The 21,897-nt window shown below is 44.6% G+C and overlaps 1 protein-coding gene across 1 annotated transcript; it reads left to right on the forward strand.

The window, feature by feature from the left end:
• Positions 1-4,122: 4,122 nt before the first annotated feature.
• LOC116353434 (CD276 antigen-like) lies at positions 4,123-12,093 on the forward strand. The gene is made up of 2 exons (XM_031789076.1): positions 4,123-4,915; positions 11,313-12,093. The coding sequence occupies exons 1-2, from the start codon at positions 4,825-4,827 to the stop codon at positions 11,753-11,755; spliced, it is 534 nt and encodes a 177-aa protein (XP_031644936.1). The 5' UTR covers positions 4,123-4,824; the 3' UTR covers positions 11,756-12,093.
• Positions 12,094-21,897: the final 9,804 nt, after the last annotated feature.

Genomic DNA, 21,897 nt, shown 5'->3' on the forward strand with positions numbered 1-21,897 from the left:
ATTCACGCGATCAAAGGCTTTCGCCTGATCTAGCGCTGCTACCATTAAAGGCAGTCCTCTATCTTCAACCCAAGTGATGGAGTCCCTGATTAACTGTAGGTTCCATCTAATAGAGCGGCCCTCTACCCCGCACGTCTGATCCTCATGGACGACGTAGGGAAGGGCTGTGCGCAACCGGTCTGCTAAAACCTTTGCAAGTAGCTTGTAATCTCCACACAGCATGGTCAACGGCCGCCAGTTGCCAAGGTCTGTTACTTCCCCCATCTTATATAAAAGTGACAACACACCAACAGCCATTGATCCCCCCGGGACCCCCGTCTCAAGGATGGCCTTCAAGACTTCGAGGACCACTGGTCCAAGTATACCCCAAAACTTGAGATAAAACAGGCAGGCCATCGATCCCAGGCACCTTCCCTTTTCCCATCCTCCTAAGAGCGCTCTCAACCTCTTCTAGTGAAATCTGGGCCTCCATCACTCCTCTAATGTCCTCCGGCAACCGCCTGGACAAGTGTTCTAAAAACACATTTCCCTGCTCGACATCTATTTCCCTTTCCTTAAATAAACCTTGGAAATTATCAGTTGTCACCCTGACCATATCCTCTGGTTCTCTAACTATACTACCATTTTCTTCCCTAACGCCATGCATTACCTTCCTACTCTGTCTGGCCCTAACCGACTTATAGAACATAGCAGAACAAGTCTCATTGTGTTCTAGAAAGCCACTATGCGCACGCTCCAGGAAAGCTTGAGCCTTCCGCTCCTGCAACTCGCTGAGCTGCGCCTTTAGGGTTGCGGATCTCTCCCAGTCAAACGACCCGCCGAGGTTGCCTGCCTCGTACTCGAGTTCAATTAACCTTTGGATACGATCCACCTCCCTCCTCTCCTCCCTTTTTTTCCTCTTGCAATACCCTATTATAAAAGCCCTAATCCTCACCTTAACTAATTCCCACCACTCTAACACCCCCTCGCACATGGACCGGAGGCCTTCAAGCCTCCAAAAGAAACCATAAAACCCGTCAACAAAAGCCTGCTCCTCCAGCACATCCCGATCTAACTTCCAGTACCCCCTACCAAAGAGGCAGACTGGTGACCCCACCTGCAGGAGCACCCCGTCGTGATCCAAAAAGAAAACAGGCAACAGCCTCCCAGACAACTTACCCAAAGACCTGGGTACAAAAATATAGTCGAGCCTCCGCTCAACCCCCCTGGAGTTGCGCCATGTAGGACCGGCCATTTTCGGAGTAGTGTGCAGACCACCATCAACCAGATCATGGCAAGCCATTAGCCCGGTAATGGCGCCTGCACTGCTATCCCCCCCCCTATTCCTAAATCTGTATTAAAATCCCCCCCTATCACTAATTTCCTATTTGTGACACACAGGGGCGTCAGACAGTCCACCATCTCCCTCCTGTCTGCCACCACCTGTGGCCCATACACCACCACTAATCTAAATTTACAATCCCTTATCATGACATCCACCCCTATAACCCTCCCCTGCATTACCACAAAAGAATCCTCCACTTTTACCTCCCTGTGCCCACACAAAATCCCTACCCCCGATGAGTGCACCCCCCCAATACCCCAAACCGCCTCCCTCTTGTCCCACTCGCTCTTAAACCTACTAACATCCCCTCCATCCCTCACGTGAACCTCCTGTAAAAAAACAAAAATCAAACCCCACACCCTCCAAATAACTAAAAACCGCCCTCCTCTTAACAAAATCCCTTAAACCCCTTACATTTAAAGTAACAAAAGTAAAATTAGACCCCATGAAAGAATCAAATAAAAACATGTAATACACTCAAATTCTAAACCCAGACAGAAAAAAACAACAACAGGAGACTCACCCGATGCTCCCCTGCTCCATATCTACCGGTGAAAACACCATCCGTACTCCCGACATCCCCCCCTCTTCCTCCATCTCACCAACCCAGGATGCAGGAATAGTGTTTGGCTCCGGGGTGCCCTGCACCCTGGGTCTACCGCCACACTCCTCCCCCTCCCCAGTGCTGCAGCTGGTTTGGAAAAAAATCGGAGAGGCTGAGTCCCCAAACAAAAAACTCCCCACCTCCTCCTGTACCCAGTCCTGAGTCAAGTTAGGTGTGTCCCCACCCAACAGAAGTTGAGGGCCTGGGGAAACCAGCAGCAACCCAGAGGTTTCTCCCACCCCCATCACTCTCTTGACCATCCCCTCCCTCTCACTGTCGGCCAATCGCACCCTCCTCTTCATTCTCTTCTTTGGTGACACCATACCCCTCATCTCTTCCACCAGGGCACTTTCCCCCCACTCCACTTGCTCTTCCACCATCTCCTTCTCCACCACTCCTCCCTCGCTTTCTTCTCTCTCATGCTCCTCCACTCGGTTGCCTTCTTCCGCCGCTTTTCCTGGTTCTCCTACTCCCGTGCCTTCTGTTTCCTTCTCTCTTCCATCCGCCGCTTCTTGCTCCTCCTCCTCCTTGCGGCCTTCCCCTCTGGACCTGTACTCTGGTCATGAGGCGTGCTTCCTTCCCCTCCTCTTTTTCCCCCATCCCCCACTCCTGCTCCCCCACCAGCCGCAGACGTCTGACGAGCCGGGCACCCCTGCCACAGGTATGCTGACGAGCCACACCCGTGGCATGCCTTAGGCTTGTCACAATCCCTCGCCTCGTGTTCCTCAGATCCACAAAATCTGCATTTTCTTGTGCTGCACGAGGTGAATATGTGGCCGTAGGCCATACAGCGCCTGCAAAATGGGGGCTGACGTGCATAAAACAACGTCCCCCTGTCAGCCCCTAGGGAGAACATAGCAGGAGGATGGAGGTAGCCACCATGTCCCTTTGGGTCCTCCCTGAGGAGGGCCTGGAAGCCTCTCCTCCCATTCCAAAACCCAAGGGAGCCTTTGAGGTGCCTTGCTGAGGAGACGTTATCCATGTATCTCCCCAGAAAGGCCCTCACCTCTTCGTCCTTAACGTATGGGTTGTAAATGTTGACAGTTACAACCCTAAAGTTGTTTTTCGCCAGGCTTGTTATTTCATAGTGGCTCATCGGCCTCTCACCTCCCACTGCTCTTGCCCTTCTCAGGATATCATCGTGTTTCTCCTCTGTATATAGTGCCACGTCGTATGCTCCCTCCAACGAGTTGCCTTGGAAACAAAACACGTCCTTCACCGTCAGCTTTAGAATCCCCATCAATATTATCCTTCCAAAAGTTTCCCATCCTAAAGGCTCCAACTCCTTTTCCTTCCAAGCAAACCGAATCGTGTTGGCCAGCCCAATCCCAGGGACCGACCGTGTTGATGGATTTAGCACCATCTCCGCAAGGAGAATTGCGCACCCGGCTCACGTTCTCTTCTCTTCCAAAACAATGAAAAAAGAAAAACCAAAGTGACTGAACCTATATTGGTGCAACAAACACAGAGACAGGAACAATCACCCACGAAAAACTCAAAGAATATGGCTGCCTAAATATAGTTCCCAATCAGAGACAACGATAAACACCTGCCTCTGATTGAGAACCACTCCAGGCAACCATAGACTTTCCTAGACTACTATACTATACCACAATCCCATAACCTACAAAAAGCCCCAAGACAAAACCCACCACATAAATAACCCATGTCACACCCTGGCCTGACCAAAATAATAAAGAAAACACAAAATACTAAGACCAGGGCGTGACAGTTTGTTATATCTGGAGTACTTCTCCTGTCCTATTTGGTGTCCTGTGTGAATTTAAGTGTGCTTTCTCTAATTCTCTCTTTCTTTCTCTCTCTCGGAGGACCTGAGCCCTAGGACCATGCCCCAGGACTACCTGACATGATGACTCCTTGCTGTCCCCAGTCCACCTGGCCGTGCTGCTGCTCCAGTTTCAACTGTTCTGCCTTATTATTAATCGACCATGCTGGTCATTTATGAACATTTGAACATCTTGGCCATGTTCTGTTATAATCTCCACCCGGCACAGCCAGAAGAGGACTGGCCACCCCACATAGCCTGGTTCCTCTCTAGGTTTCTTCCTAGGTTTTGGCCTTTCTAGGGAGTTTTTCCTAGCCACCGTGCTTCTACACCTGCATTGCTTGCTTTTTGGGGTTTTAGGCTGGGTTTCTGTACAGCACTTTGAGATATCAGCTGATGTACGAAGGGCTATATAAATACATTTGATTTGATTTGATGAGTGACAGAACACTGAGCCAATCACGGCGCAAGGCTCCATATTTTCTGCTGCTTTGCCCCACCACCACACAAAGCACTGAGGCAGGCTGAAACACATGCATTTTGGAGATGCCATACTCAAGAAAACAAAAAAAGAGACCATGTTTGTATGTGGTTTTATGAACTCAATTATATATATATATATTATTTTCACATTGTTTGCAAACTGATATGTGACACGTATTAATGCCAAAATAACATGTAAAACAGGCAAGCCTTATTTTTGCTAAAACTGTGTTTTAGCAAAAGAACAGGGTGCTCAGAACAGGGTGGCCCCACCTGCCGGGAAAATATGGGTCGCAACTGAGCAAATAAAAAGCAATTGGGTCGGGTCTGCTGGCTAGCCTACTTGTTGCTTTGTCATAAACAACCATAATACTAAATATTGCTTACTTGGGGGAACTGTTTTTATTTACATCAGGATGACTAGACAAACGATCAGTCTTGGCACTCGAGTATGAGTCAGGTTGTTAATAACGTTTAGGAACACGGGACTAAACGTCAACCCTCTCCACTTAACTACAGAAATAGGACGACGTGCAAGTTTTCCATCTGTACGCGTGGTTTCTAGCGGAACATCTGCTTATTATTAAGACGTGTTACGGTATACTCCATTTGAGATCGCCTATCCCGATGGTGAAGTCTATTTTACAGCGTCCCATCAAACGATTCGAGATGTCTGGATGGTTCTTTATTCTGTTCATCGCTGCACTCAGAGACATTGGTAAGTTTTAATATAAAGACATTTTCAGATTGTTTTGTAAGTCTATATGAAAAACACACGTATTGAGATACCGTAGCTGTGCCAGTTCCAACGGGTTTTAAGTCAAAGTAATATTTCATTATTACACAGTAATAGCCTACGCAGCCTTCTGCCGTGGGTAATGTTTAAAAAGGTTTAAAGTAGCTGGGTGAAGGACGTTCTTGCAAGGCTACTGTAGCGATTTAAAGACAAAATATAATTTACAAGTGTACAACGAAACCTTTAAAGGGGAAAATCACTATTCTGGTAAACAGCTGGATAAGTCTGGAGAAATGTAAGAGAGAGTTCGACATTTACTCTAAAAATAAAAGTTTCCTGCCTTTAGGAGTTCTTCGAAGTGAGACTGGGGGGGGGGGTTCTTCTTCAAATAACCCCTTTTAATGGATCCTTGAATAACCTTTTCAGGTAAATTACCCCCCCCCCCCCCCCCCCTATTAGTAATAATACGCATAACAATAACACAATATTTCAGTTCAGAGCGTTTATTATGCTTTTGGGGCAAAGCAGAATAAAACCTGAATACCAGCAGAGCCCCAAGTCACATATGCCATCTGGCGTGTTGATGTTAATGTGTTGCTCCTCTACCGAGGTCAAGTTTCTGGGTGGATGGAAAGTTGACGGATATTCGCCTGTAGTTTTCCTTACGTTCACCAACAGCAGTTAGGGACCGTCAACATAGTGACAAATCTATTTTTTTCAAATGTCAAAAGCTCTTTAACCATTACTCCTAAAACTTTCAAAACTGGTTGTAGCTAACTCATAGACATTGCACACAGTTTGTTGTTATCGATTTACATCTTGCACTATTTAAATTATTTATTAACATTATTGAATTTCAATAGCTCATTGGTCATATGCCCTACTGACTTCAAACAAGGTTCAGAATGTCAACTCAGTGGGCCTACAAATCAATTCAAATGTATTTATATAGCCCTTCATACATCAGCTGATATCTCAAAGTGCTGTACAGAAACCCAGCCTAAAACCCCAAACAGCAAGCAATGCAGGTGTAGAAGCACGGTGGCTAGGAAAAACTCCCTAGAAAGGCCAGAACCTAGGAAGAAACCTAGAGAGGAACCTGGCAATGAGGGGTGGCCAGTCCTCTTCTGGCTGTGCCGGGTGGAGATTACAACAGATAATGGCCAAGATGTTCAAATGTTCATAGATGACCAGCAGGGTGAAATAATAATAATCGCAGTGGTTGTCGAGGGTGCAACAGGTCAGCACCTCAGGAGTAAATGTCAGTTGTCTTTTCATAGCCGATCATTCAGAGTATCTCTACTGCTCCTGCTGTCTCTAGAGAGTTGAAAACAGCAGGTCTGGGACAGGTAGCACGTCCGGTGAACAGGTCAGGGTTCCATAGCCGCAGGCAGAACATTTGAAATTGGAGCAGCAGCACGGCCAGGTGGACTGGGGACAGCAAGGAGTCATCAGGCCAGGTAGTCCTGAGGCATGGTCCTAGGGTTCAGGTCCTCCAAGAGAGAGAAAGTAAGAAAGAATTATAGAGAACATAATTAAATTCACACAGGGCACCGGATAAGACAGGAGAAATACTCCAGATACAACTGACCCTAGCCACCTGACACAGACTACTGCAGCATAAATACTGGAGGCTGAGACAGGAGGGGTCAGGAGACACTGTGGCCCCATCCGATGATAACCCCAGACAGGGACAAACAGGCAGGATATAACCCCACCCACTTTGCCAAAGCACAGCCCCCACACCACTAGCGGGATATCTTCAACCACCAACTTACCATCCTGAGGCAAGGCCGAGTATAGCCCACAAAGATCTCCGCCACGGCACAACCCAAGGGGGTGCGCCAAACCCAGACAGGAAGATCACGCCAGTGACTCAACCCACTCAAGTGACGCACCCCTCCTAGGGCCGGCATGAAAGAGCACCAATAAGTCAGTGACTCAACCCACTCAAGTGACGGCATGAAAGAGCACCAGTAAGTGACTCAGCCCCTGTAATAGGGTTAGAGGCAGATAATCCCAGTGGAGAGAGGGGAACCGGCCAGGCAGAGACAGCAAGGGTGGTTCGTTGCTCCAGTGCCTTTCCGTTTGTTATTATAATTTAATTATGCCAATGTGCTTTCATCAATTGAAAGCCCTTAATCTATTTTATGAGAATTTGTAAGATTTCTTGTTTGCATAAAATAGACGCAGACCAGTCTTTAAATAATAGGTAATAGAATTTATTCTCGGAGCGCGCTACCACTTAAACACGTGCAACAGTTTATATACAGATCATGACGTCATTTCATTGCTTTAACAGAATCCCCTCCTCTCGACCGGGACAAAGTGAGGTGAAAAGTTCATTCTAACTTACTAACACACTCCCAGATAACTTTTGACCCCTCAACATTATCGATCACCACTGAACTGACCGTTTTAATTAACAGAAAACCTAGGAATGCACTCACTGCCTTATCTAAAAACCCCAGAGCTAAGTTTCAGTTGGGTCAACCATATGCTAACGACCTAATGTGTTTACTCAGTCCCCAACCCATTTGTTTCTGCCTAGTTGGAATGGTGTTCATTAACTTTTTATTACTCCTTGTCCTGTCACACAATCCCTTCTTATGAACTCATATTGTCAATCAATTATAAAACAAAGTATAAGTTTACCTAGATACAATTCTATTTAATTGTTTATTCATTTATCCATAATAAATTCCGTTCACCTTCACACTCCTGGGCCAGACATCACTCAATCATAGGATCTACTGAAGAGATGAGTCTTCAGTAAAGACGTAAAGGTTGAGAGCGAGTTTGCGTCTCTCACATGGGTAGGCAGACCATTCCATGGAAATGGAGCTCTATGGGAGAAAGCCCTGCCTCCAGCTGTTTGCTACACACACTTTGGTTTGTCCATTTTCATCTCACAAGATTTCTCATACATTTTTCAAAATGTAAAATTTCTGTAGCTCCTTGGTCATGTGACCTACTGACTTCAAACAAGGTTCAGAATGTCCACTCAGTGGGCCTACACATTGAACACCCTTTAGGTTTGTCCATTTTCATCTCACAAGATTTTAAATAAAAAAATAAAAAATGTGCTCCTTTTAAATGTCCTTTGTTAATATTGGACTCTTTTGATCTAAATTGCTTTTGTTTTATCGATGATTTGCCTCTAAAGGCACATTTAAAAGAGTTCCATACCATAAAGGGATCTGCTGTTACGTCTGGAAAAAGTCAGTTATAAATTCTTCTGTCCTAGTTCTAAAACAATTTCTCTTCTAGTAGGCTTTGATTCAATTTCCAATATCCTCACCCACGTTTAAATTCTGTAAGAGTAATATGTCAATTATGTGATGATCTGACTGCATTCTGTCCCTTAGCAACACTTTTTTAACTTTTGCCGTCAGAGAGAATGGCATAAGAAAATAGTCTCTCACGTCTTAGTAAGCAAATAAAGTTTCCGCTAGAAACCACCTAACCTGGTACAGATGGAAACGCTCACGTTCGTTGAATGGAGGAGACCAAGGTGCAGCGCGATATGTATACATCTATTTATTAATGAAGACGAACACTAAACAAACTATACAAACCAACCGTGACGCTATCATACAACCGTGCAGACACAGGCAACTAGACATAGACAATAACCCACGAAATACCCAAAGAAGATGGCTGCCTAAATATGGTTCCCAATCAGAGACAACGATAAACAGCTGCCTCTAATTGAGAACCAATCAAGGCAACCATAGACATACATAAACACCTATATAGTATACACCCCCATAAAAGTACAAAAACACATACATCACCCATGTCACACCCTGACCTAACCAAAACAATAAAGAAAACAAAGAATACTAAGGTCAGGACGTGACAAACACTTACACGTCGTCCTATTTCTGTACTTAAGTAGAGAGGAGTTCAGTCACTTTTTAAACTTTTGGTGGCAGAGAGAATGGCATAAGTAAGTAGTCAAGCCGACTAGCTTGATTAAGCCTCCTCCATGTATACCTCACTAGGTCAGGGTATTTAAGTCTCCATATATCCACTAATTCCAATATATCCATGACATTCATGATTTCCTTAAGTGCCTGAGGGTGATAGTCTGTAGTGTGATTTCCTTTCCGGTCCATAGAGGTATTTAAAACCGTATTATAATCTCCCACCACAATAATAGAGTCTAGTGTTGCTTGTAGAGTTGATACATTCTTAGATATATTTTCGAAGAAGCTTGGATCATCATTATTTGGAACGTATAGGTTAATGAGCCATATCTGTTTATTGTCCAATAACATATTTAAAATAATCCATCTACCTTGAAGATCTGTTTGGACAATTTGCAAATTTGGATCAAAATTACTGTTAATTAAAACCATCACCTCTTTTGAATTTCACCAGTCTCACCATTACATTATTGCAAACAATTATTATATTAGCAAACAATTACTGTGAATCATTCTATATTGACCCTAACATATTTTACTCCTTTGCAACAGTTGTGTGATACACACACACATACACACACTCAACCCCCACTCAAACCCCACACAACCCCCACTCAACCCCCACTCAAACCCCACACAACCCCCACACAACCCCCACACAACCCCCACACAACCCCCACTCAACCCCCGCACAACCCCCACTCAACCCCCGCACAACCCCCACTCAACCCCCGCACAACTCCCACTCAACCCCCACTCAACCCCCACTCAACCCACACACAACCCCCACTCAACCCCCGCACAACCCCCACTCAACCCCCACTCAACCCACACACAACCTCCACACAACCCCCACACAACCATAAACTCCCATTCTCAACAATTCTCAACAGTTGCACCATCCCAGAGCCCAACTCAAGAAAAGGTCCTGCTTTACAAATGCATATACAGTTGCAGCTGTATGAGAAGGCCTGTAAAGACGCACAAAAAATGGGCAGAAATGGGGAGATTTTATGAACCGTTGTCACGTCCTAGATGATGGAGGTCAAACTATTTCCCAGAAACACCCACAACACGGTCCGCCATATTGACCATATTCCCAAACAAACTAAGGCAAGCCTTTGATACTGGGAAGGGAGGGATGTGTTTTCTGTTTGTCATATTGACATACTCTATTTGATTGTTTTGATGAAAAGCACAAACCATGAGGAAGCACCAGCAGTCGGTAATGCGTTGCTTACTGGTTAAGTGTGGTGCATTGGGACAGAAACCTGTTGGTGAAAAATCATTGCATATAAAAATAATTTTATACAGTATAGATATAAATATAATTGTTGAAAATCTTATTTCCATTTAGCTGATGATTGTCTGCATCCGGCTCTGATGTCTCTGATCTCTGTGTAATGAAACAGGCAGGGAAGAGGTAGCTTTTCCGTGATGGTCAGCGAACCCTCAAACTTCCGGCCTGTAGCCCCTGCGAAGATTGTGCCACACATTCCATTTGTGGGAGTAAATAATTCGTTTTGAGTAAATATTAGGATTGGGGAGGGTGTACAAATGTCTTTACAGTACAAGGGAAGGGTGAATTTAAAATATTTTGGCTGAAAATGAGTAGATGTATTTGACTTTCAGTTGGACCAGCTCCAGTACTGTACTGTCCAAAACCACTGTTCCATTCATAGGCAAAGCAATGGAAGCAATGATATATATATATTTTTTTAACTCTAACTAACTAACTAGTGTTTATTTACTATTAAAAGTAAAACTGTTGGACTGTTTGATGTCGTTGAGCTCATGAGGCTGTTAATAATATATTATTCAAGAATCAATGATGATATATCATTCATTTAAAAATACAGAAATTGGATGTAGAAATCTCAGATTTCCCCTTTAATCCTCTTTGCATAAGGAATTTCAGGGCAATCTAATGTACTGTATCTTGCTACATTAGACCTCTACACTGACCGTGGATTTAGAGCTGGTAGGCAGGTTGTTAACTGAGTGAAATTGAAGATGTGTGCATTTATGGACATGAATTATGTGCGTTGTGGAGCCTACGGTTTATGGAAACCGTGTACTAATGGGAAATCCAGCCTATGGCTTATGGAAACCGAGCACTGATGGGAAATCCAGCCTATGGCTTATGGAAACCGTGAACTGATGGAAAATCCAGCGCCTCTGCTTTACAAACCATCACACACTACCACATCTCTCCCCTTTGTTATAAGTTCATATCTTACTAACCTTTTTGTCCCTACCATGACACACACACACACACACACACACACACACACACACACACACACACACACACACACACACACACACACACACACACACACACACACACACACACACACACACACACACACACACCCAGACACACACACACCCAGACACCCAGACACCCAGACACACAAACTCAAGTCTCTCCTTTGTTCCCTCAGATGCCTTCGAAGTACAGGCGCCCCAGCCCAGAGTGGTAGCCGTCTATAACCAACCGGCTGTTTTGGGCTGTGTGTTCCCCCCTAGCCTTGACCTAGGTTCCCCCCTGGAAGAGGGTCTCGTGGTGACATGGCAGAGGGTAGAAGATTTGCGGGTGGTCCACAGTTTCTACTACGGAACAGACCAACTGGCGCGCCAGAGCGGGGAGTATCACAACCGCACTGGACTGTTCCATTCCCAGCTCTCTAGGGGAAACGCATCCCTCAGGTTGGAGAGTGTAGGTCCAGGGGATCAGGGAAGATATCTCTGTTCGGTTAATAACATGAAGGGGACAGGAAAGGCTGAGGTCCAGCTCAAATACGCAGGTAGGTTCTCTTTTCTTCTCCCTTCTCTATTCCTCCTACTTCTCCTGATGTATTTTGTTCAATTATCTTTCCTCATTTAGGTGTCGCCCATCTTCCCCATTCCCCGTTCTCTGTTTGTGTGTTGCCAGTTCGTCTTGTCTTGTCAGGTCTTACCAGCGTGTTTTCCCGTCTCCCTGCTTTCTCATTTCTGTTTCATAGTTTCCCCGGTTCTGACCATTCTGCCTGCTCTGACCCCGAGCCTTCCTGGCATTCTGTACCTGCCTGACTCTGACCTGTTTCTGAACCTCTGCCTTCCCTTTGACCTGTCTTTTGCCTGCCCCTGTTTGGGTCAATAAACATCTGTCTGCATCTGTCCCTTATCCTGAGTTCTTGTAGTACGAACTGGCCATGACTGACCCAGCAGACTCAGACCAGCTCCACCATTTTTTTTATATTTTTATTTAACCTTTATTTAACCAGGTAGGCTAGTTGAGAACACCTTTATTTAACCAGGTAGGCTAGTTGAGAACACCTTTATTTAACCAGGTAGGCTAGTTGAGAACACCTTTATTTAACCAGGTAGGCTAGTTGAGAACACCTTTATTTAACCAGGTAGGCTAGTTGAGAACACCTTTATTTAACCAGGTAGGCTAGTTGAGAACACCTTTATTTAACCAGGTAGGCTAGTTGAGAACACCTTTATTTAACCAGGTAGGCTAGTTGAGAACACCTTTATTTAACCAGGTAGGCTAGTTGAGAACACCTTTATTTAACCAGGTAGGCTAGTTGAGAACACCTTTATTTAACCAGGTAGGCTAGTTGAGAACACCTTTATTTAACCAGGTAGGCTAGATGAGAACACCTTTATTTAACCAGGTAGGCTAGTTGAGAACACCTTTTTTTAACCAGGTAGGCTAGTTGAGAACACCTTTATTTAACCAGGTAGGCTAGTTGAGAACACCTTTATTTAACCAGGTAGGCTAGTTGAGAACACCTTTATTTAACCAGGTAGGCTAGATGAGAACACCTTTATTTAACCAGGTAGGCAAGTTGAGAACACCTTTATTTAACCAGGTAGGCAAGTTGAGAACACCTTTATTTAACCAGGTAGGCAAGTTGAGAACACCTTTATTTAACCAGGTAGGCTAGTTGAGAACACCTTTATTTAACCAGGTAGGCAAGTTGAGAACACCTTTATTTAACCAGGTAGGCAAGTTGAGAACACCTTTATTTAACCAGGTAGGCAAGTTGAGAACAAGTTCTCATTTACAATTGCGACCTGACCAAGATAAAGCAAAGCAGTTCGACAGATACAACGACACAGAGTTACACATGAAGTGAAACAAACATACAGTCAATAATACAGTAGAAACAAGTCTATATACAATGTGAGCAAATGAGGTGAGAAGGGAGGTAAAGGCAAAAAAGCCATGGTGGCAAAGTAAATACAATATAGCAAGTAGAATACTGGAATGGTAGATTTGCAATGGAAGAATGTGCAAAGTAGAAATAAAAATAATGGGGTGCAAAGGAGCAAAATAAATAAATACAGTAGGGGGAGAGGTAGTTGTTTGGTCTAAATTATAGATGGGCTATGTACAGGTGCAGTAATCTGTGAGCTGCTCTGGCAGCTGGTGCTTAAAGCTAGTGAGGGGGATAAGTGTTTCCAGTTTCAGAGATTTTTGTAGTTCGTTCCAGTCATTGGCAGCAGAGAACTGGAAGGAAAGGCAGCCAAAGGAGGAATTGATTTTGGGGGTGACCAGAGAGATATACCTGCTGGAGCGCGTGCTACAGGTGGGTGCTGCTATGGTGACCAGCAAGCTGAGATAAGGGGGGACTTTACCTAGCAGGGTCTTGTAGATGACCTGGAGCCAGTGGGTTTGGCGACGAGTGTGAAGTGAGGGCCAGCCAACGAGAGCATACAGGTCGCAGTGGTGGGTAGTATATGGGGCTTTAGTGACAGAACGGATGTCACTGTGATAGACTACATACAAATTATTGAGTAGGGTATTGGAGGCTATTTTGTAAATGACATCGTCAAGGATCGTAGGATGGTCAGTTTTACAAGGGTATGTTTGGCAGCATGAGTAAAGGATGCTTTGTTGCAAAATAGGAAGCCAATTCTAGCTTTAACTTTGGATTGGAAATGTTTGATGTGAGTCTGGAAGGAGAGTTTACAGTCCAACCAGACACCTAGGTATTTGTAGTTGTCCACATATTCTAAGTCAGAACCGTCCAGAGTTGTGATGTTGGACAGGCGGGCAGGTGCAGGCAGCGATCGGTTGAAGAGCATGCATTTAGTTTTACTTGTATTTAAGAGCAATTGGAGGCCATGGAAACAATGCTGTCTCCAAGCAAGGAGCCACCATTGGAAGACACAAGGAGTTATTGTAATGTCTTATGAAGGGACTCCATACCCTGGCAGAATGCCGTGACCAGGCGTTCGACGCATTGCTGGAGCAATTGCGCAGATTCCCTACTGGGCAGCGGGTCACACCAGTAATCTCCCAGCCCCATTGTCCTGAGAACCCCGCTTACCTCCTCCGGAGCGCTACGCTGGAGATTCTGGAACCTGCCGGGCTTTTCTCTCCCTAATTTTTGAGCTGCATCCTTCTTGGTTCCCCACTGACCGCTCGAGGATAGCGTACATCATAACGCTGATGACTGGGAGGGCACTCGCCTGGGCTACGGTGGTGTGGGAGCAACAGTCCACCGTCTGCCTCAGTCTGGAGGCTCAGAAGGTGTTTGATTCTCTGTTGTCTGGGAGAGGGGCTGCTCGTGACTTGCTCCAGCAGGTCTTAAGGATCCATGGACTGCCCATAGTCATGGTCTCCGACCGGGGTCCTCAGTTCTCGTCCGGTTCTGGAAGGCGTTCCACACACTCAGTAGGTTGTCGGCCAGTCTCTCCTCCGGGTTCAACCCCCAGTCCAACGGCCAGTCGGAGCGAGCCAACCAAGACCTGGAGATGACTCTTCACTGCCTGGTCTCCGCCAGCCCCACCACATGGAGCCAGCAATGAGTGTGGGTTATCAGCCCCCACGCTTCCCAGAGCAAGAGGTCGGCATACCCTCGGCCCAGATGTTTGTCCAGCAAACTTTTCCCCCCGGTTTATCGGCCCTTCCCCCATCTCCAAGATCATTAGACCCCTCTGCTGTTGGTCTTCTGTTGCCCCGTACCCTCCGTATACATCCCACTTCTCATGTGTTTAGGATCAACCCCATGTGTCACAGCCCTTTGTCTCGGGTTTCCAATGTTGCCAAAATTCTTTGCAGTATTACTTAAGTGCATTATTGAAAATAGGATGCATTTTTTTGTCATATTTTTTTTCTCTACAGATCTTCCTTCTTTTCACTCTGTCATTTAGGTTAGTATTGTGGAGTAACTACAATGTTGTTGATCCATCCTCAGTTTTCTCCTTTCACAGCCATTAAACTCTGTAACTGTTTTAAAGTCACCATTGACCTCTTGGTGAAAATCTTGAGCGGTTTCCTTCCTCTCCGCCAACTGAGCTATCAAGGACGCCTGTATCTTTGTAGTGACTGGGTGTCTTGATACATCATCCAATGTGTAATTAATAACTTCACCATGCTGAAAGGGATATTCAATCTCATCTTTAAATAGGTGCAAATCCTCCCTGGTCTTTATGGTTGAATCTTTGTTTGAAATTCACTGTTCGACTGAGGGACCTTACAGATAATTGTATGTGAGGGGTACAGAAATAAGTTGGTCATTAAAAAATTATGTTAAACACTATTAACTATTATTGCACATAAATTGAGTTTATGCAACGTATTATGTGACCAGTTAAGCGTATTTTTACTCCTGAACTTTTTTCAGGACAGATGCATCAAAGCTGTGACCGAGAGACTGAAAAACAACTTCTATCTCAAGGTCTGACGGCCTTGAGTTAGAAGTTGTTTTTTCAGTCTCTTGTTCAGGAGTAAAGCAACTTTTATCTCAAGGCCGTCAGACCTTGAGATAGTCACCACTAGCAGGCCTCTGACCAATACCCTGGCTTGAACTTTAGTCACTGTTACTAGACGGCTACCACCTGGTTACTCAACTCTGCACCTTAGAGACTGCTTCCTACAGACAAGGTCACTTTAATAATGTTTACATACTGTTTTATTAATTTCATGTGTAAACTCAGAAAAAAGAAATGTCCCTTTTTCAGGACCACTACTTTCAAGGATAATTCAGAAAAATCCAAATAACTTCACAGATCTTCATTGTAAAGGATTTAAACAATGTTTCCCATGCTTGTTCAATGAACCATAAACAATTAATAAACATGCACCTGTGGAACAGTCATTAAGGCACTAACAGCTTACAGACGGTAGACAATTAAGGTCACAGTTATGGAAACTTAGGACACTAAAGAGGCCGTTCTACTGACTCTGAGAAACACCAAAAGAAAGATGCCCAGGGTCCCTGCTCATCTGCATGAACATGCCTTAGGAATGCTGCAAGGAGGCATGAGGACTGCAGATGTGGCCCGGTCAATAAATTGCTATGTCCGTACTGTGAGACGCCTAAGACAGCGCTACAGGGAGACAGGACGTACAGCTGATCGTCCTCGCAGTGGCAGACCACATGTAACAACACCTGCACAGGATCGGTACATCCGAACATCACACCTGCGGGACAGGTACAGGATGGCAACAACAACTGCCCGAGTTACACCAGGAACACACAATCCCTCCATCAGTGCTCAGACTGTCCGCAATAGGCTGAGAGAAAGACTGGCATTGTAGGCTTATAGGCCTGTTGTAAAGGCATGTCCTCACCAGACATCACCAGCAACAATGTTGCCTACAAACCCACCGTTGCTGGACCAGACAGGACTAGCAAAAAGTGCTCTTCACTGACGAGTCAAGTGTTTTTTTTTTTTGTCTCACAAGGGGTGATGGTTGGATTTGCGTTTATCGTCAAAGGAATGAACATTACACCGAGGTCTGTAGTCTGGAGCGGGATCGATTTGGAGGTGGAGGGCCCATCATGGTCTGGGGCGTTGTGTTACAGCATCATTGGACTGAGATTGTTGTCATTGCAGGCAATCTCAATGCTGTGCATTACAGGGACGACATCCTCCTCCCTCATGTGATACCCTTCCTGCAGGTTCTGGTGCAGTCCATGAGGAGGAGATGCACTGCAGTACTTAATGCAGCTGGTGGCCACACCAGATACTGACTGTTACTTTTGATTTTGACCCCCCCCTTTGTTCAGGGACACATTATTCCATTTCTGTTAGTCACATGTCTCTGGAACTTGTTCAGTTTATGTCTCAGTTGTTGAATATTGTTATGTTCATAGAAATGTTTACACATGTTGAGTTTGCTGAAAACAAACACAGTTGACAGTGAGAGGACGTTTCTTTTTTTGCAGAGTTTATATAGTGTATTCTAGTCAAGGCCATCCTATTCAACTTCAGATATGCTACATTTCAAGTCTCTTCATCTTATTGGTGTTCTTTAGTAGTGGTTTCTTTTCAGAAATTTGACCATGAAGGCCTGATTCACGCAGTCTCCTCTGAACAGTTGATGTTGAGGTGTGTCTGTTACTTGAACTCTGTGAAGCATTTATTTGGGCTGCAATTTCTGAGGTGCAGTTCACTCTAATGAATGTATCCTCTGCAGCAGAGGTAACTCTGGGTCTTCCTTTCCTGTGGCGGTCCTCATGAGACCCAGGTAACTCTAATGAACGTATCCTCTGCAGCGGAGGTAACTCTGGGTCTTCCTTTCCTGTGGCGGTCCTCATGAGACCCAGTTCACTCTAATGAATGTATCCTCTGCAGCAGAGGTAACTCTGGGTCTTCCTTTCCTGTGGCGGTCCTCATGAGACCCAGGTAACTCTAATGAATGTATCCTCTGCAGCAGAGGTAACTCTGGGTCTTCCTTTCCTGTGGCGGTCCTCATGAGACCCAGGTAACTCTAATGAACGTATCCTCTGCAGCAGAGGTAACTCTGGGTCTTCCTTTCCTGTGGTGGTCCTCATGAGACCCAGTTCACTCTAATGAATGTATCCTCTGCAGCAGAGGTAACTCTGGGTCTTCCTTTCCTGTGGCGGTCCTCATGGATGGTTTTTGCGACTTGAAGAACCTTGACATTTTACGGATTGTTTTAATAAAACAATGTTGGACTGTCATTTCTCTTTGCTTATTTGAGCTGTTCTTGCCATAATATGGACTTGGTCTTTTACTGAATAGGACTACCTTCTGTATACCACCCCTACCTCGTCACAACACAACCGATTGGCTCAAACACATTAGGAAGGAAAGAAATTCCACAAATTAACTTTTGACAAGGCACACCAGTTAAATGAAATTCATTCCAGGTGACTACCTCATGAAACTGGTTGAGAGAATGCCAAAGCTGTCATCAAAGCAAAGGGTGGCTACTTTGAAGAATATCTCAAATATAAAATATATTTTGATTTGTTTAACACTTCTTTTGGTTACTACATGATTCCATGTGTTATTTCATGGTTTTGATGTCTTCACTATTATTCTAGAATGTAGAAAGTAGTAAAAAATTAATAAAAACCCTTGAATGAGTAGGTGTGTCCAAACGTTTGATTGGTACTGTATATATGTAGAGAGAGAGAAAGAGAGAGAGAGACAGAGAGAGAGACAGAGAGAGACAGAGAGAGAGAGAGAGAGAGAGAGAGAGAGACAGAGAGAGAGAGAGAAAGAGAGAGAGAAAGAGAGAGAGAGAGAGAGAGAGAGAGAGAGAGAGAGAGAGAGAAAGAGAGACTTTTTTGTATATAGTGCATGTGGACTACCCTTCAAATGAATGGTTTCTGCTATTTCAGGCACATCCATTGCTGACAGGTGTATACAATGAACCACACATTGATGCAATATCCATAAATAAACGTTGACAGTAGAATGTCCCTGAAGAACTCAGTGACTTTCAACGTGGCACCGTCGTAGGATGCAAATTTCCAACAAGTCAGTTCGTCAAATGTCCGCCCTGCTAGAGCTGCCCCCAGTCAACTGTAAGTGCTGTTATTGTGAAGTGGAAACGTCTAGGAGCAACAACGGCTCAGCAGTGAAGTGGTAGACCACACAAGCTCAGAGAACGGGACCGCCGAGTGCTGAAGCGTGTAAGACTCATCAGTTCCTCGGTTACAACACTCACTACCAAGTTCCAAACTGCTTCTGGAAGCAACGACAACACAATAACTTCCTTCGGGAGCTTCATGAATGAATCACCATGCGCAATGCCAAGGAGGTGTAAAGCTCGCCACCATTAGGTCTCTGGAGCAGTGGAAACACGTTCTGTGGAGTGATGAATCACTCTTTGCCGTCTGGCAGTCCGAAGGACTAATCTGGGTTAGGCGCATGCCAGGAGAACGCCAGCTGTGAAGTTTAATGGAGCAAGAATAATGGTCTATTTTCTTGGTTCAGACTAGGCCCCATAGTTCAGGTGAAGGTTAAATGTTAACTCTACAGCATTCAATGACATTCTAGACTATTCTGAGCTTCCAACTTTGTTGCAACAGTTTCCTGTTTCCTGTTCGCACTTGACAATGCTCCTGAGCACAAAGCAAGGTCTATACAGAAATGGTTTGTCGAGATCAGTGTGTAAGAACTTGACTGGCCTGCACAGAGCCCTGACCTCAACCCCATCAAATATCCTTTGGGATGAATTGGAACACCGACTGCGAGCCAAGCCTAATCGCCCAACATCCGTGCCCGACCACACTGTTCAATTATATTATTGTTACTATAAAATCATGTAAAAATATAAAACAATAGAATGGGACTTATAAGCATATAAGGGGTTGTACTGTTTGGCTTAACGTGGGGTGGCAGGGTAGCCTAGTGGTTAGAGCGTTGGCCTTGTAACCGGAAAGTTGCAAGTTCAAATCCCTGAGCTGACAAGGTACAAACCTGTTGTTCTGAACAAGCCCGTTAAACCCACTGTTCCTAGGCCGTTATTGAAAATAAGAATTTGTTCTTAACTGACTTGCCTAGTTAAATAAAAGGTAAAATGAAATATCTATATTGGCAATATGAACATGCCATTGTGGTGTGGAACATAGTACAGAAATACATTTTCGTCATATCATAGTGTTTCTTTACACCTGACACAAATGAATTCTGGATTTATTGTGATGGTGTATATTAAATTGATGGTTTAGACTTATTTTTTTAATGTACCTGTTCCAAAGGCATCAGCTGCTTGTATGAAGATGCTAAATGTGTATGCTAATTAACGGTTAATTACCGTGAGGCCCGGCAGTCTTTTGCCTGACAATAACCAGCTGACAAAATGTCCTGACTAGATTGATTTTTGGCTTTGAAAGCAGACAGGCTGACCTCAATTGAGTCCCTATATTTTACTCTAGAAGCTTCACCGGGGAGGTTACGAACATTTTTTGGCTTCAACTCATTTCCAGTTTTAGTGGAACTACACAGGACTAGATCCCGTAAGGAAGTGTGAATATTGGTGGGGAAAAAAACATGTCTGTTATCTCAGTGGCTGTGAAAATACATGATTTAGATTACGTGGTAGGAAAGATGACGGTGTTTGAATAAATAATATACAGTCAGCTAGCCTCGTCCTGACTAAGAATAACAAGTTCAGGAAAAACATTCACCAGACCAGAGTCACTTTCTGACCTTAGTTCCTTTGTTTTGTCTTTGTTTTAGTATGGTCAGGGCGTGAGTTGGGGTGGGCAGTCTATGTTTGTTTTTCTATGATTTGGGTATTTCTATGTTTTGGCCTAGTATGGTTCTCAATCAGAGGCAGGTGTCATTAGTTGTCTCTGATTGAGAATCATACTTAGGTAGCCTGGGTTGCACTGTTTGTTTGTGGGTGATTGTCTATGTTGATGGCTTGTTTCAGCGCAGCATTAGCTTCACGGTTGTTATTTTGTTTATTGTTTTTGTACAGTGTTTCAGTGTTCAGCGTTTTCTTGATTAAAATTCATGATGAACACAAACCACGCCGCATTTTGGTCCTCCGATCCTTCTCGCCTCTCCTCTTCAGATGAAGAGGAGGACGACCGTGACAGGTACATCTCTCCCTGGTACGGTACAGAACAGAAACATTAACTCATGTTCTCTGGAATGCTCTTTAGGTTTTTATCACCCAAAAGATAAATAAATCTCTCCTCTACTGCGTAGAGCCCCTCAAAAGTTTTTTTTACAGTAGTTTGAAGGCATGAAAAAGCCGAAAGACTATCTGGTTACCATGGAGAGGACCAGATTCACTGCTGGGAATGTACCATCACAGAGAACACATTTGTTTTGTGATCGCCAAATATAACTTTTACATTCATGCCAAGAGAAACAAATTGACTCAGAACATAATAAGACATGTTTACTTTACCAACTAGTTTTTTTTTGATGACTGTAATTTACAGAGTAGCTAGCTAGTTAGACAGCTAGCTTTGGAGCCATGGATTGTGCACCTTTCATTGTTTAGCTACCTAGCTTGCTGGTGAATGTTTTCATTTTGAAACCAGGTACAGAGGAAAGAAACATTCATCTCCACAAATGCTGTTTAGAATGTTAAACAGTACATACTAAATTAAGACTATCAGGAACCTCATGGGCACACTTAAGTTTTTCACAGTCCTTGTCCTTAAGGCTCCCTCCCACCCACCCACCCACCCTCTCTCTCTCTCTCTCTCTCTCTCTCTCTCTCCCTCTCCCCCCCCCCCCCCCCCCTCTCTCTCTCTCTCTCCCTCTCCCCCCCTCTCTCTCTCTCTCGCTCTCTCTCCCCCCCTCTCTCTCTTCTCTCTCTCTCTCCCTCTCCCCCCCCCCCTCTCTCTCTCTCCCTCCCCTCCCCCTCTCTCTCTCTCTCGCTCGCCTCCTCTCTCTTTCACTATACTTTTCTCTTTCTTCCCTGGAAAGTCCCAAAGAGCTATGGCGTAAACAATGAAAAGCCTTTCTGGATGTTTTAGTGTTTTATATAATAACCTTCGTGGTTACTACTATATATTCTGATGCATCTTTGTATTTGACTGAAGAGATGGTATCTGTGATTACTGTGGGATATTTGGAAGAAGATGTCAACACATTTCTTAATAAGTAGATAGGTCAATAGGGTTCAACTGGCCCATAGAGTTGGGGACTGACAGATGAATGGTTACTTTGTCCCCCTGTCTCCCCCTTCATGTAATGCCTGTTTGTTCTCTATTCCACTTCTCTCTCTCTCTCTGTTCTCTCTCTCTCTCTCTCTCTCTCTGTCTCTCTCTCTCTCTCTCTCTCTCTCTCCCCTCTCTCTCTCTC

The sequence above is a fragment of the Oncorhynchus kisutch genome, linkage group LG14 (assembly GCF_002021735.2).
Source record: "Oncorhynchus kisutch isolate 150728-3 linkage group LG14, Okis_V2, whole genome shotgun sequence".
In the NCBI taxonomy this organism is placed as follows: domain Eukaryota; kingdom Metazoa; phylum Chordata; class Actinopteri; order Salmoniformes; family Salmonidae; genus Oncorhynchus; species Oncorhynchus kisutch.